The 15,491-nt window shown below is 45.5% G+C and overlaps 1 protein-coding gene across 1 annotated transcript in view; it reads right to left on the bottom strand.

Moving 5' to 3' along the window:
* The window catches only part of AOAH (acyloxyacyl hydrolase), a 211,658-nt gene that overhangs the window by 107,284 nt on the left and 88,883 nt on the right, over positions 1 to 15,491 (bottom strand). The window contains exons 5-6 of the mRNA XM_002818049.4: positions 11,195 to 11,254; positions 5,376 to 5,446 (exon numbers count right to left, since the gene is read on the bottom strand). Of these exons, the coding sequence (XP_002818095.3) occupies positions 5,376 to 5,446; positions 11,195 to 11,254 (131 nt within the window). The remainder of the gene's footprint in view (positions 1 to 5,375; positions 5,447 to 11,194; positions 11,255 to 15,491) is intronic.

The raw sequence follows: 15,491 nt of genomic DNA, 5'->3' as shown, positions 1-15,491 counted from the left end.
AAATGTGATTGATCAAGAGGTGCCGGGGATAGCAGGTGGGTTATGGTATATGCACTATTTATTACTTTACTAGAATATAAAAAACCTGAATTTCAAATCATATCTGGCTCCAAGGCTTTTTGTTTGTTCGTTTTTGTGTTTGTTTTTATAGAGACGGGGTCTTGCTCTGTTGCTCAGGCTGGTCTTTAGCTCCTGACCTTAAGTGGTTGTTCCACTCTGGTCTCCCAAAATGCTGAGATTACAGGCATGAGCCAACGTGCCCGGCAACTCCAAGGTTTTGAGTAAGACATTGTTGACTTTTACTAAAAGTTATTTCTGCAGAATTGCATCTGAACTTGATACCTTAAGTATCCTTAGAAATATCTAGCTCTATGTTGAAATGTTCATTCATTCATTCCTTCATTCCACAGGCATTTTGGGAGTCCCTGCTGTGTGCTGGGACTCATATTAGATACTAGAGATGAGTACAAGATACAGTTCCTACAGTTCCTGCACTTTAGGAGCTTGACATGGGTGAGGAAATTAATGCATCAAAAGATAACTATAGTCCTAGGTGAAAAATGCTGTAAGAAGGTTGTGCATCTAGAGAGGAAAAAAACGTTTCTAACTCTATATAGCAGAAGAAGTGATCTTAAGGTGAAAGCTAAAGGATGAGACAGCATTTTCAAGGCAAGCAATTGGACTGAGGGCAGCATAGTGGGAAGGAAAAGCCACGAGAATTCTTTCAACGTAGCTCCGGGTTCTGAAATTAGATTCTCTGGGTTTGAATCCCAGTTCTGCTGTCTCCTTGTCAGGTGACCTTATGCAAATTATTTAATCTTTTTGTGCCTCAGTTTTCTCATTTGTAAAATAGAATCAATATCATTAACTATTTCTTAGATATGGAAAGCACTCGAAAAAAACAAAACAAAACACATGAGCTCTTACTTTATGTGCAATGGGAACCCTGATTGCAAGGATGGCTCCTCAGGTGGGGCAGCAGGAGTCAGGTGTCTGCTCTCATCATGATTTGGTTGCTAGAGACATCCCCATCCCAATCCATGGCCCCTCTTCAGATGTTCAGATTTCTGGCCACACGACATTCTGTTCAATGACCATGCAGCCTGGTGTCACTCGCTGCCCCTGCTCTATACCCGCCTGCCACCAGATATCAGGTAAGTGGGCTTGATCCGGGGAGCAATTGTAACTGTGGCTGATTGTTATTAATGACACGGTATTGAGCTATTCAAGTTCAAACTCCCTAAAATTATTTCATGAAACTGGGGCATTATGACAAAAGAAAAATGGTGAGAATGAATCTCCATGTGTGCCTGCCTCACATGTGAGGCTCAGGTAGTTCTCGAGGGCCAGGCGTGGGTTGGTTGCGTATGTGGGTGGATGTGTTATCAACTGAAATGAGAACAGAGAAGCCACAGAAGGGCACACTTGCCTATAGACGTGGCTCAGCTTGGAGGTGGGGGCAGGACCGATGTGGGTGGAAGGAGCAGGGTATGGGGAAGGAGGAGGCTAAAAAGGAAAAAAAAATAGCATTGAATTAACACAATCAACAGGGGATAGGATGGTTTGCACATATTTATGTGAAATAATATGGGGGTTTCTGCATATAGACATTAAATAAAAAGAATAGATTTTTTAAAAGAGGGGATCCTCCTGACTTACCACTGTTGAAGTAAAATACAGACAGTGTGTAGGCACTATGTATTCTGATTAAAACAGAACACCAAAAAACTTGATTACCCCATGGTCATAGCCTGATAGCTACACATTTGTTTTCCTGGTAAAGTGGTGCTTTTCCTTCATGTACTCCCTCATTTCTTCACTGAGCTCCTCCTGCTAAGAAATGGGATCCCTGCTCTCCAGGAGCTTATGGGTGATGTGGGAGACCAGCAAGGAAGCAGGGATTGAAGAATGGGATGAGGTGGAGCAGGCACTAGGGAGCTGGGGGCACTGAAGAGGAGCCAGGAGCACCCAGGAGGGCTGTGCAAGTGACTGAAAGTAACCTGGGAGCTGGAACGCATCCCTGGGGTGGAGACACCTCAAATGAATTTTGAAAGCATTAGACTGAGTGGGACGGAGGGCAGGGAGAGGCACCGGGCAGGTAAGGCATTCCTCCTGGGGGAATTTTATCAAAGGAGTATGCCACAGAAGACATGCAGGTCTTGTCTCTACCACGTGAGGACTCCGTGCTAGTGGGTCAGGCATTTAAAACCTACTTGTTCCTCTAAAGCGTAGGGCTAAGAGTTGAGGGGTCAATGGAAAGCAAACTGTTGGATTCAAAGGTCAGATTCATCCATTACCGGATCTGTGACCTTGTGCAAATGATTTCACCTCTTTAGAAAGGAGAAAATAATGGTGCTGACCTTAAATGGTTGGATTTACAACAGTTTTTGGTGCATAGACAGCACCAGATAACTTTTAGTTATCAATATTTTTACTGAACCACAGATGTCTTTGAAGAATACATGAGACTGCATTTATACATACATGTGCTTTGTAAGTTGTAAAGCACTGAACCATTTGTGACCTGCTGCATATGACACTTGAAACACAGTGATTTTTTAGAAAGAAGGAAAACACAGTTTTTGCTTTTTCATAAAAGAATAATTTTCCCTTTCAAATTGGACCAAGAAAATCCCTGGCCACTGATGCTCTTGAATTCAATTTTTCAAAGGTGGTTCAATTGAAGAGTTGTCACTTTGACCCTGTTGCGTCCTGCTGGCCCACATCTAACACAGAAAATACAATAATGCATTCAGCAAGGAGGGGGCAGGGGTCTCGATTTAATGGGAGCTAGGCATGATGACATGATTGGGGGCCTGGGGAGCTGGCTGCATCTCAGTCTTCCAGCATCTTCTTTCATGTCTGATATCTGCCCCCTACTCCCCACATCCTGATGCTCTCTGGATTCATCCCCAGTCATGAAAAGGGGTGTTGCTAGCACTTCTGGGACCTGCAATGGCACTTTGCATCGCTGGCTTACAGGGGCTTATGCCAGAAGATTGGCTAGGAAGAGTTTTTAACTGTTTAACTCTTGGATCTCTCTAACAGGCTCCAAATGTGGGTCTGAATCATAGCCTCCTCCTGTCCCTGGATATTATTACAACAGATGAGAGATGTTCAGTGGACTCAGTACTCATGAAGCTCATGAGATGAAGGATGGCAGAACAAGGAAAAGTGTCTTTGTTAGGGGTTGAATTGTGTTCATGAAAAAAATATGATGCAGTCCTAACCCCTGGTATCTGCGAATGTGACCTTATTTGGAAACAGGGTCTTTACAAGTGTAATCAAGTTAAGATGAGGGCATTAGGGCAGACCCTCATCCAATATGAGTGGTGTCCTTATAAAAGGAAATGACAGGCACCCAGGGAAGATGGCCAAATATGAAGATGAAGCAGAGACTGGAGTGATGCAGCTGCAAGGCAAGGTATGCCAAGGCCTCACGGCCACCATTGGAAGATAGGGAGAGACAGAAAGGATCCAACTAGAATCTTAGAAGGAGCATGGCCCTGCTGCCATTTTGGCTCTGGACTTCTGACCTCCAGAACTGAGAGAGAATTAATTTCTGTTGTTCTAAGCCACCCAGTTTGTGGTGTTTTGTTACTGCAGACATAGGAACCTATAGCTTCTCAGTCCAGGTGTGCAGCATAACTCTCACCTCTGTGTGTTCTCAGCTATCCACAAGGCTGAACTAGCACCGGCTAAAGTAATAGGAGCTCCTGCGGGAGAGGAAGAGTAAAAGAAGCACGGGCTGGGGCAGATGGTGTGGTTAAATAAATATCTCACCGCTAAAGAACATTATTCTGAGTCATTAAAGCATCACCTGTATGTGTAGCATTCGCAGTCTTACATCTGTACTAGAAGGCAAGCATTGGGGTGGACATGGACACCCAGGAGTCTAAGTATGGGGTCTAATGGCCTAAGAATTCCCTGGAAAATTTCCAGGAAAACACAGCACTCCCCCACCAGGTTTGGGGCCAAGGAATCTGGATTTTAAAACGTTTCAAGATGATTCTGAGACATAGGCATAATTTAGTTTATACTTTAATTTTAGATGTGGGGAAGCTGAGGCTCAGAGGCTCAGACATTAAGTGGCCCAAGTTCTCAAAGTCAGCTCAAGAAGCAGCGTTGCAAAGAAGTCAAGAATATGTGTATTCCCAAAGAACACATGAGATCAAATGCACCTGGGGGTGTATTTTGGGTCCTCAGTGGCCCAGCAGAAGTTACTTCTTTAAGGCTCAGTTGCTTTCTCTGTGAAATGGGAATAATAATAACCCTTACCTCATTTTATTGTTGTGAGAACGAAGTGAGGAAACGTATGGAAAGTTCAGCATGTGGCACCTGGAACAGCGCCCATAAACCTGATAGCAGCAAAGCAGCAGTGGTCATGTTAGAAGTAGCTTAGTGGGATGGGCTTGGTGGCTCACGCCTGTAATCCCAGCACTTTGGGAGGCTGAGGTGGGTGGATCACTTGAGGTCAGGAGTTCAAGACCAGCCTGGCCAAAGTGGTGAAACCCCGTCTCTACTAAAAATACAAAAAATTAGCTGGGCGTGGTGGTGGGCACCTGTAATCCCAGCTACTAGGGTGGCTGAGGCAGGAGAATTGCTTGACCACGGGAGGCAGAGGTTGCAGTGAGCCATGATCACGCCATTGCACTCCAGCTTGGGCAACAAGAGCGACACTCCATCTCAAAAAAAAAAAAAAAAAGAGGTAGCTTAGTGGAGGGTAGACCCCACGCTATTTTGCTTCTGAGTCCAATGCCTTCTCAAGACATGGTTTCACCCTTTAATGTTTTGAACAGCAGTTACTACGATGTCTAGCATAACCCCAGACTCAAAGTGGAGCTGGAATATGGACAAGAGGGTGTGGGAATTCTGGACAGTGTCTCTGCATTCACAACCCTATTCCTATGTATCTGAGCCAGATTTTTCATGTAATAGTTTGGGCGCTGTGAAAACACAGTCCCTGTCCAGCCTTGTGAGTGTCTTGCACTAAAGATGCTCAGAGTCTTCTCCATGCCCAGTTGCCCACCCTGGTCCATAGCTCACATGTAGGGAGGGGCTGTTTCCAGGTGTAGTGCTGTGGGCACCTCGCTGGCAGGCACTTGCCAGCAGTGAGCCTCACTGCGGGCTGCATTCTAGCCTGGGGAACAGATTAGCTTTGAGATGCAAAGATGCTGGCATTCAGTGTATTTCCCAAACGATTTTGTTCAGAGCTCATTTGTCTTCTGGTTTCTGTGCAATGTTTTGAGAAAGAAACACTCTCACCTTCAGGGATGCCTTTTAAGTGTGAAGATCATTTTAGTCATTAGAAAAGGGGGACAAGCAAAGACATTATTACATGCTAGTGCTCAGGAAGGTAGAAATTGTATACATACAATTTAATTTTCTGGCAGATCTTGGCCAAAACCGGGAGTGAACAAATGTCAGAACCACTTCTAGAATATTTCTGGGGAGACAAAAAAAAAAACAAAAAGAGAGTTGTTTAGTTTAAGGAGTGGTTCCCCACCTTCTAAGGGCCCCTCTGAACTTGAGGTTTCTGGATCCTCCTTCCTCTAGAATCCAGCCCGTTTCATCTCTCTAAATTTACCTCTTGTTCCTGTCCCCACAATCCATATCCATGCCACTGCCTGTGCCTTTGCCCACTGGGCTCCTCAGCCCGAAGCCTTCCCTCCACCTCTTCCAGCCAGCTCTTCCCAGCTTCCCAGCCACCCTCACTCTCCACCTTGTCCCAGGAGGGTCCGGCAACAGCATTCCTCTACCCAGGTGCTTTAAAAATAAAGAAGATTTTCAAACAAAATGATTCCATCTTATTACGGAAATAAAAACCAAAGGGAGAGACCAATCTGGGGCCTGGGAGGAAGGAAGGTCCCTTCCCCCGCGGAGGAGAGAGGTGCACAGACCAAGCTCCTTATGCTTCTTGAGCTGTGGGGTTCTAGACAGTGATTTCTATAAGGCTCCAGATGTGGGCTACACTAAAAGCCCTGACGTTTTACCAAACAGTGCTTTTAGAAAGATTGCAGTTTCCACAATGCTTTCCTCAAGTTAAAGAAAGAGAAGACAATAGGGTAGAAAAGTTAGGCACCAGCATTTATCAATGAAGGGAGAGAGGCAGTGGATTCCTGCCAGCCCTGAGTCCTTCGAATGGCTATGAGGAGTGTTATGGGCATTGGTGATATTTGACCCTGGCAAGAGAGAATCAGCAACCGTTTCAGAATATAAATGAGGTACTTAAGGATTTTTGAGATGCCTGCCCAGCTTTCTAGGAGGAGAAATAATCCTGACTGGTGGCCCAGCTCCACGTAAGACGTGGAGACAAAGAGGCTGTCCTTGTCCTCAGCTCACCGTCGAGTGGAGGGCATGGGTGGAGGCCCCAGCTCTGGGCACACCCTGTGGGGTCTGCAGAGGCCAAGGCACTAGCACGTGTCTCTAGGAACCCGGAGGAGGATGCAGATGACCCTGCAGTGAGGTGGGATAGAGGCAGGTGGGGAGGAAGAGAGAGGGCCTGAGGCTTTGTGACTCAGTGCGGGCCACAGCCTTGCTAGAGATGCACATCCTTGCCTTCCACATACCCACCTCAGGTCTGCTGAATTGAAAACCCTGGGGTGTGTCATGGCAGCCTATATCTTCGTAGCCCTCCAAGTCATTCTGGTGCCCACTAAGGCTTGACAACCACTGTTCTAGGTCCCTGTCACTCAACGTGTGATCACAGATGAGGAGCAGTGATGCCACCTGGGAGCTTTCAGAGATGCAGAGTCTTGGGCCCTGCTGCAGACCTACAGAATCAGAATCTGCATTTTAACAACGTCCCCAGGATGCACACTAAAGCTGAAGTAGCCTGGCTCCCGGCAGAGGGAGTGCCCGAGCAGTGCTGTGGAGGTATGAGAAAGCTTGGTGTCTTAGAGGAATGCCAAACATTCCCACCTGGAGGGAGAATCCAAATGGCAGAACGCAGGGAACCACGGAAGGAAGGAGACAGGATGGGGGGGTGGCACGGCATAGGGCCTGGAGTGCAGCACTACATGTTACCCTGAGGACTGTGGGGAAACCGTGGAGGTGTCAGGCAAAGGAATCACATTTGCGTTTCGGAAAGATGTCTCTAGGCATGGGGAGATGGCCTGGAGAAGGATCATTTGAGATAAGAGACCCCAAGGCCCTATCTCAGGGTTTCAAACCTCGGCGCTATTGCCATGTTGGGCCGATAATAATTCAGTCTTTGCTGTGCGGGTTGCCCTGTGCACTGTGAGATGCTGGGCAGCATCTCTGGGCTGTGACCCCCAGATGCCCGCTGCACAAATCTGCCTCCAGACACTGCGAAATGTCCTCAGGGTGGGAGCAAGGGGCAATATTGCCACCAATTGGGAAGCACTGATGGGAAACAGGGCGGAGGAGGGTGATGGTGTGAAGAAGCGGTGGTTAAAAGGGTGACTCCAGAGACTTAGTAGCTGACTGAGATCAGGATTGTGGACACAACTGCAAAACAAGCATCAGCATAAGCTTCTACTAAGGTAGGAGACCACCCCTCATATTGTCTTATGTCCAATTTCTGCCTCCAAAGAAAGAAAAAGTAAAAACTAAAAGGCAGAAATGAAATTCACAAGCAGATAGCCCGGCACCACACCCTGGGCCTGGTAGTTAAAGATCGACCCCTGACCTAATCGGTTATGTTATCTCTAGATTACAGACATTGTATAGAAAAGCACTGTGAAAATCCCTATCCTGTTTTGTTCCAATCTAATTACCGGTGCATGCAGCCCCCATTCACGTACCCCCTGCTTGCTGAATCGATCATGACCCTCTCACGAGCATCCCCTTAGAGTTGTGAGCCCTTAAAAGGGACAGGAATTGCTCACTCGGGGAGCTTGGCTCTTGAGACAGGAGCCTTGTCCATGCCCCTGGCCGAATAAACCCCTTCCTTCTTTAACTCGGTGTCTGAGGAGTTTTGTCTGTGGCTTGTCCTGCTGCACTACAACATTGACAGCACTTCGGAAGTACAGACACTATCTGAGATCCAGAGTCCAAAGTCAGGTTGCATTTGAATGTTTGCGGTACTTTTAATATTCAGTTTAGTCTGAAGGCCTTGGTCTAATTCTCCTAACAACAGTCTAGATTTTAACACTGGTGATAGCAAACTATTAAAAATTGGTATGAACAGTTTTATAATTACTACACAAAAGGTGCAATAGAATACAATTATATAATTGCATAGCTGTTTGCTGTCAAAATTCAGCCTGACGGCTGCAGCTGTCTTTGCCATTCATTGTGTAGAAATTGGGGTTAAGAAGTGGGTGGCAGATGATATAGGGGCCCCTAGAATTCCTCCTGGTTAGACTGAGGTTTTGATTATCTGGTCTTTTCATTACATAGTATGGGAAAGACCACCCTTCTCTTACAATTTACTTGCAAAGAGAACTGAGATGGGCCCCGAGCAACATTGTATGCGTCTTGCTTGCCTATTTGCCAGCCTCCTCCTTTCAATTTGAACTTTGCTAGATAGAGACAAAATGTGGGCTGTTATTAACTCAGCAATACATTTAAAATATTGCAACTGGCTGCATCTAATCCCATCTAAAATGAGAGTCTCAAATCAGGGCTGTCCCTGGGGACAGGAGTCATGCAGCATCTTTGCTTTGCAATCTATTTAACCAGCTTCCTGAGCTTCCCCATGCACCAGGATGTCAGATGAATGCAGAACAACAAACAGGGGTTGAATAAAGAAAAATGGGCTGAATGGGGTAAATGGAAGGTCAAAGTGGGAGAGTCATCACTCTTCTGTACACAGCCAAGCTGAAACTGAATTTCTGTGTGGCAAAGTGCTTTTCAACCCTTGTCGTGTATTATATTACCTGGATTTAATTGGTCTAGGGTGGGGTTTGGACCTCAGCAATTTTTATAGGCTTCCCAGATGATTCTATTGAGCGGGTGGGTTTGTGATCAGGGCTGTCATTTATAACTGCACAGGTTGTCCACTGTACGATTCCAATATCCACATAGCCTGTGACATAAATGGTGCTCCCCAAAGTTTAGTACTAAGGAGGCCTTGTTGAAAGCTACTGGTCTAGTAGAAAGGGTACTGAATGTGGAGATAGCTAGCTCTGGATTTAAATGTGGGGTTTCTCACCTACTAGCTACGTGGGGTGAGCACATAACTTAACCTACCTGAGACTCAGTACTCTCATCTGTAAAATGGGGCTGATGACAAAAATACTCTATGTATGTGAGAATTAAATGATTCCATAACTCAGGTGCTCTTAGATGCTCGATGCTCTGCCAAATCCATGAAAAGTTCCCTCTAGGATCCTCTCATGGCCTCATTGAGATCCAGGCTTTATCTGGAATGTTTGATTTCCTTCAATAATGCATAACTGTTTTCAAGTCTGAATTCTCACCAATAGGCTGTGCTGAAATGATATGAAACCTACTGAGTGCAGCTTTCTGTACCCTGGCCAGGTCTGAAGTTATATCAGCCATCAACGTGGAATTAATTACTCTCCGAGCAGTTTTTTCAGAGACACTTATTTGCATTTTCTGTTTATTTTTGCCTTGATAGCTGTAATCTGGAGAGCAAATAAATTGCTGGAGGTTTCAGAAGAGTATTTTTATTGTTGAATTGTTCAGTAGAATTTTTTTTTTTTCACTTCTCGCGAGTAATTATTGGAATCTTGCCCCGTGAATTATGCTTGTAATTCTGGTGACAGAAGTAAAAAATTGTAAAATCCTAATTAGGAGTTAATGCCAAGGCAGTTTTTGCTACTGAAGTAAACAATGCCTGGAGAACACGTTTTTAGGGGTGTGTTGAGAAGAATAAAATACCAGTTGTATTGTTCTCCATTTCTGCTCAGAGTTCTGAAGGGGGTGGTCAAGAGCTTCCTGTGGTCTTTTAATATCTTATTCAACAACTTAAGCAAATTAGCTAAAGGGGCTACTGTTGGCCCTTAATTATTCACTGAATTAAATAATGATTGGCAATGCAGACGTTGTGATTGATTAATCAATTATGTAGAAATGCCTACATATTGCCTGTCACTTAACATGTATTTATTGGCCTTGTTCATCAAAACCCATATGCCCTCCATGAGCAGAGTTGCCAGATAAAATATTACACTAGATATACTAAAACACTATTCGTTGTTTATCTGAAATTCAAATTTAACTGGGCATCCCATATTTTTACTTGAGAAATCTGGCAAGCCTAGCCATGAGGGATTTTCCTCCCTTTTATTTCTACGTTGCCAAATGAATAATACCTCAAATGTAGTGTATCAAGGTGAATGATGAGCTAGCCAGCAGGGAGAAGCCAAGGACGAGGTCTTTGCCCTCCCCTTGCCCATTGCTGATGGATGCTTCCTTACTGCCAGTATCTTTGGCATTGAGGACAATGTCGTGCTTTAAAGATCTACTTTTCTGCTTCCTTTTCAAATGGGGCTGATTTGTAACCAGGGCCTAAGTCAAATACGTAAGCCTGTGAGAACTGATCTAAAATAATATTCTATCTGTTGAACGAGAGTGTTATTACATAGAAGACAAATTAAGGAAACATGAATAAAAATTGTGATAACTTTAACTCACATTTGTTGAGGACTTGGTAAGTCCTAGCCAAGATCCCAGATGCTCTCTGCACTCTCAACTCTATCAGTACTGACACTGGAGGACACTATTATCATCCCTGTCTTACAGACAAGAAAACTGGGGCTCAGTGAAGTTGAGCATCGTGGTGCTTAAGGTCACATTTTTAGAAAGTGGAGAAGCAGGAGGATACAGCCTCCTCCAAGATGGTCTACTGGAAAGCAGCAGTTCTCAATTGGGGGTGATTTTGCCTTCTAGGGGACATTTGGCAATACCCGGAGGCATTTTTGGTTGTTGTGACTCAGGGGGGGTAGATGGTGGTGCTGCTGGCATCTAGTAGGTAGAGGCCAGGGTTGCTGCTGAACACCCTACAAAGCCCAGGACAGCCTGCACAACAAAGGATTATTCTGCCCCAGATGTCAGCAGTGCCGAAGCTGAAAAACCACACTGTAGTGAGAAGGCAAGAAACACAAGTGGAAGCAGTTCACATTCCTACTTCCATCCCCACGTAGCTATGGCATGTTGCAGGCTTATATCCGGAGTAGTCCTTGCCTTTGGGATGTGAAAGCCGGGGCCAGTGAGAGAGGACATGCCAAGGAAAAGGCTGGTGTTCTACCTGCTTAGTGCTTACCAGAATTGGGGACTTCTTGACAATTTGTCTTGCCTTCTGTAGTGTAAATTTCCATGTCTCCTATAAAAACAAAGTTAGACAACATTACAACTCATGTTTTATCTTTTCTTCCTACATCTTTTCTAAAATTAGGATATTTAAAGTCCATAAGTTTTCAATAAATGAACCACTCCATAAATTTGTAATAAAATAATTCACAAGAAGGCAATTTCACATTAATAGCTCTTTTTATTTTGGGCTTTGCTTTGTGTCAGATGCAGTGCTAAGTACTTTGGAAACATTATCTTATTTACTCTTCAAACAGCCCTGCGAGATACAACCATTTCATAGATGAGGAAACCGAGATGGAGAAAAGCTAAGAGATCTCATAGCTAGGGTCTGGCAGAGAGGCAATCTGAACCTCTGCTTCCTGACCTTCTGCTACACTGATCTCCATAAGCAACTTATCCTGGTGTCTAAACCTCCCCAACAGGAGGCTGTCAACAGCCTACTTGAGTGCCTTGTGCTTTAGCAGTGAAGAATGGCTGATCGTTGCTGTGCAAGCTAACACCTCATCTCTCAGTCACCTTTTCTTCCCCTGGTTGGAGATCCCCTGTCCTCTTTCAACCATTTTGAGAGCATCTAAGTGCATCTTCCAAGTGTATACATATTGGGAATATTAAGAGTTAGCTCATTACTACCAGTAATGATTGCCGTGAAACTCCAAAGAATACTGTGTTTGTCTATTTGTGGAGGGGTGGGAGAAGAGTAACTCTGAGGTGGGTGGGGAGGAGGAGGGTTTGCTTTCAGCATTGCTTCCCAGAGCTTTCAAACCCAGCTGAATGTGCATGTCCTGGCCCTGCCAAATCCCTCCTGGGCCTGCTACCTGTACAGCCCTAAAGTAATCTGTTCAACAGTTGGAAAGCTCTGTCTGCTGGCTAAGAGTGCGTGTTGATGACTCAAGAGGAAAAGATGCTTTTCAGGGTAGGTTTGGTTGCCAGGATGCCTTGCTACAGTGTATGTTTCTTAAAGTATTGAAAGGCTACTGTGCCAGTTGGTGAACAGCTGTGTCCCTAAGCCCCTGAGGGTCCTCCACTCTTGCTCTGTCCATGCAGCCTCTTCCCTGGACTCTCCCAGGCATCCTTGTGATCCGTCAACTATGGGGCCACTGTGATATTCCCACCCAGTCGGCATCTGCAGGCTGTGCTCCCACTGCACCCAGTATCCATTCTGATTAGTTGGCAGTAGGCCAAAAGAGCTGATCCCAATCTTCACTTTTAAAACATGACATCTTTAATAGAAAAGCTGCTTAGGGAATTGCCCCATTCAAAAACTGACCTCATTAAATGCATTTTTTGGCCTTTTCTGGAAATTCTAGCAAACCCTAAAATTCTCCTATTGTATAAATTAAGAATCTCTGGCATAGTCGGTGTAACAGACGCCAGATTTTCATGCAAACTATTCTTATGGTGCCCTTTGTGGCTACTTTTATCAGCAAAGAGCTCATTCCCCACGTTTTAAAATGTGAAGGTGGTGGTCCTCTGCCTCAATCATGTGCCCCTGCTTCTCTGTCTCAGAAATATTCCTTTGCATTCTCAGGCCCAGTTTAAAATCTTCAGAGCCTCGCACAGTCCTTGATGCATAGTAGGTTCTCAGTAAATGTGGAAATAAAAGCAAAAGAAAATAGTTACGGTATTATGTTAAATGAGGAAAATAGGCTACCAGATTTTATGCACACAGGAAAAAACCTTGCAAAGGAATGTGTTATAATAATGGGTGATAACTTTTTCCTTTTTGCCCTTTTCTGGTTTTCTAAATTTTAAACAATGAATACCAATTCAGCAATAAATGCTTTCAAAAAAGAGCTCAATCCATGTTGTCTTGTTTCTTGTTGAAGAAAATGATGTGCTCCGTGCACTGATTTGCAAGTGAAGGCCCTGGGGATCTGGCAGTGAACCCCACGGTGAATGACGTAGACATCCCTTCCCTCCCAGAGCTTTCTCCCTGGCAAGGGGACTGACCTCGAGCAAGTACAGTAAACGGAAGTGAGATGAAGCAGAGAGAGGGCTGAATCCCTTTGAGAGAACCAATCTGATTTTAACCAAGCTTAGTTCTCTGGGACTCAATGTTTGTTGAGAGGTAATGACAAGCTATGAAATGCAAACTATGAATGACAAGCTGCAGCACTTGCTGCAGCAGAGGCTGTGCTAAGGTGGGATGGGTGGCTTCTGTGTCCTCCTGGGAGGTCTAGGGCAGGTTCATCTGGATGTGGCTGAGTCCCTGATATTGGTGCACATGGGGATGGCAGCAGGGAGCCAGGGCCAGGGCTGCAGGGAAATGCATCGGCTTTTGCCAAGGAGGGGAGTCGAAGCATCCGAGAATGGGAACAGAGTCCCGATCCCAGATGGACATCCAGACTCACCCATTTACTCAGCACCCACTTCCAAATTCCAGTCACAATAACTGCTAGGAAAATCTAGGTTTCTGCTGGAAATTGGGGATGGGTAGGACCCACAAACTAGAAAATTAGAAGCATTTCTGCAAGATGCAGTTTGGGTAACATCAGATTTAAGCAAAGAGGGAGCAGTCAGGCCTTTAGCACACTCAAAGGTGAAGGCTACATGGGGAGTGAGGGAAGGGACCCTAGGGTAGAATCCTACCAGCACCCTTGAGGCCAGGGCAACAGGGGCTCAGCCAGCACAGACAGAGTGGCTGTGTGTAGGGTGCAAGTTTAGGTGTAACAAAGATGTGGAGGTGTGCCCTTGGACCCAGGGTTGCCTGCAGCCTTTGTCTCAGCGGCACTCACCACTGCCCCTTGGCAGAGGCTGTCCCCATGTTTAGGGATGGCAATCTGGTGGTGATGGTGACAGAGTTGTCCTGCAACTGCGTTTTCAGGTACTCTACCTAAGATTCAGAAAATGGCAATTGACTCTACCCAACAATAAAGTGAATAGTGGAGGGAAGCTCCAGAAGCCACCACTGACTCCAACCCTGTGCATCACCCAAGGCTGGAGAAGGACCCCAGCCTGGCGGACTTGAAGCTGCTGCAATGGGGTAGAAAAGAGCCTGTAGGAAGCTCATGGCCTTGAGTAGGTGGGGAAGGGTGAGTAAGTCAGAGATTCCAGGCTCAGAATAGCTGTGCCCAGGAGCCGAGGGGGCACAGGTGCAAAGGACAATGGTTTACATCACCCTTGGGGGTTGAGAAAGCTTCTCAGGGGACCTGCAGCTTGAGCTAAGCTCCTACTCAAATCCCTCTTCACCCCTAGAAAGTATACATCCTCCCTACTTTACAGCGCAGTCCACCCAGAGGTCAAGCACTTCACCTGATCACACAGGTAGGGGCAGACTAGAGGGAGGTCTGCTCAGGAATCAGGCCCAGAGCTTTCAGTCTTCAAGACTCATGCGTGGCCTTCTCGTTTACAGGGTGCCAGATGATAACAAAAGTGGAGCTTCTGGCCTTCGAAACTGGCATCACAGGGATTCACCCGGGAACTGCCATTCTAGAAGCCCCCACCTCCTCAGCCCCCTTTGGATAATTTTCCAGCTGCAGCACTGAAGTCTTGTTCCCCTAATGACTCTGAGAGCTCCTGGGCAGGGGCTTGGGGCTCTGGGCTGTAATTTTTGATTTCCGTTAACATCTTCAATAACATTGAGCCCAGGGCATGTAGGCAACAAGTGCCGGTTGACTTAAATTCACAAAATTATGAAAATGAGAAAGACTAAATAGAGACTAAGAAAGGGCTGTACTTTTCAGATATTTCCTTTGAAAGCTCGCTACAAGGGTTGCTTCCTCCTGAAGGCTTCTCAGCTTTCCTAGTTTTCGGGCCGAGCTTTCCTTTTCTGTTTCCTTTGTATTCTACATTATAACACACTCCCATGCATACATTTCACATTCCCCCACTAAACCTCAAACTCTAGGTAGGTAAGGACAGTAACAGTTACCTTTATGTAACTCCCTGACCCCCTGCACTCCCTACTTTTGCACTTGCCATGCTACCTTAGAAGAAATAACATTGACTGAACAGAGGAATGAGAAAATGTCTGAAAAATACAGCCCTTTCCCAGTCTCTGTTTAGTCCTTGATCATCAGAGCACACATTAGTATGTAGCCACAGTGGCTCACTAAAACACTTCTGTCTAGAATGATTTAAGCATCTACCCAAACCAAAGCCAACCCAAAGTCTTCAGACAAGAGGAGAGGCTTGGGGACTATTGACTGCTATTATGGGTTGAATTTTGAATGGTCTCACCTAAATTCATATCTGAGATCATAACCCTGCAGAAGCTCAGAATGTGACCTTATTTGGAAAAAGAGTCA

The sequence above is a fragment of the Pongo abelii genome, chromosome 6 (genome assembly GCF_028885655.2).
Source record: "Pongo abelii isolate AG06213 chromosome 6, NHGRI_mPonAbe1-v2.0_pri, whole genome shotgun sequence".
In the NCBI taxonomy this organism is placed as follows: domain Eukaryota; kingdom Metazoa; phylum Chordata; class Mammalia; order Primates; family Hominidae; genus Pongo; species Pongo abelii.
The sequence above is the reverse complement of the archived record's forward strand: the minus strand, read 5'-3'. Positions and strand labels throughout refer to the sequence as shown.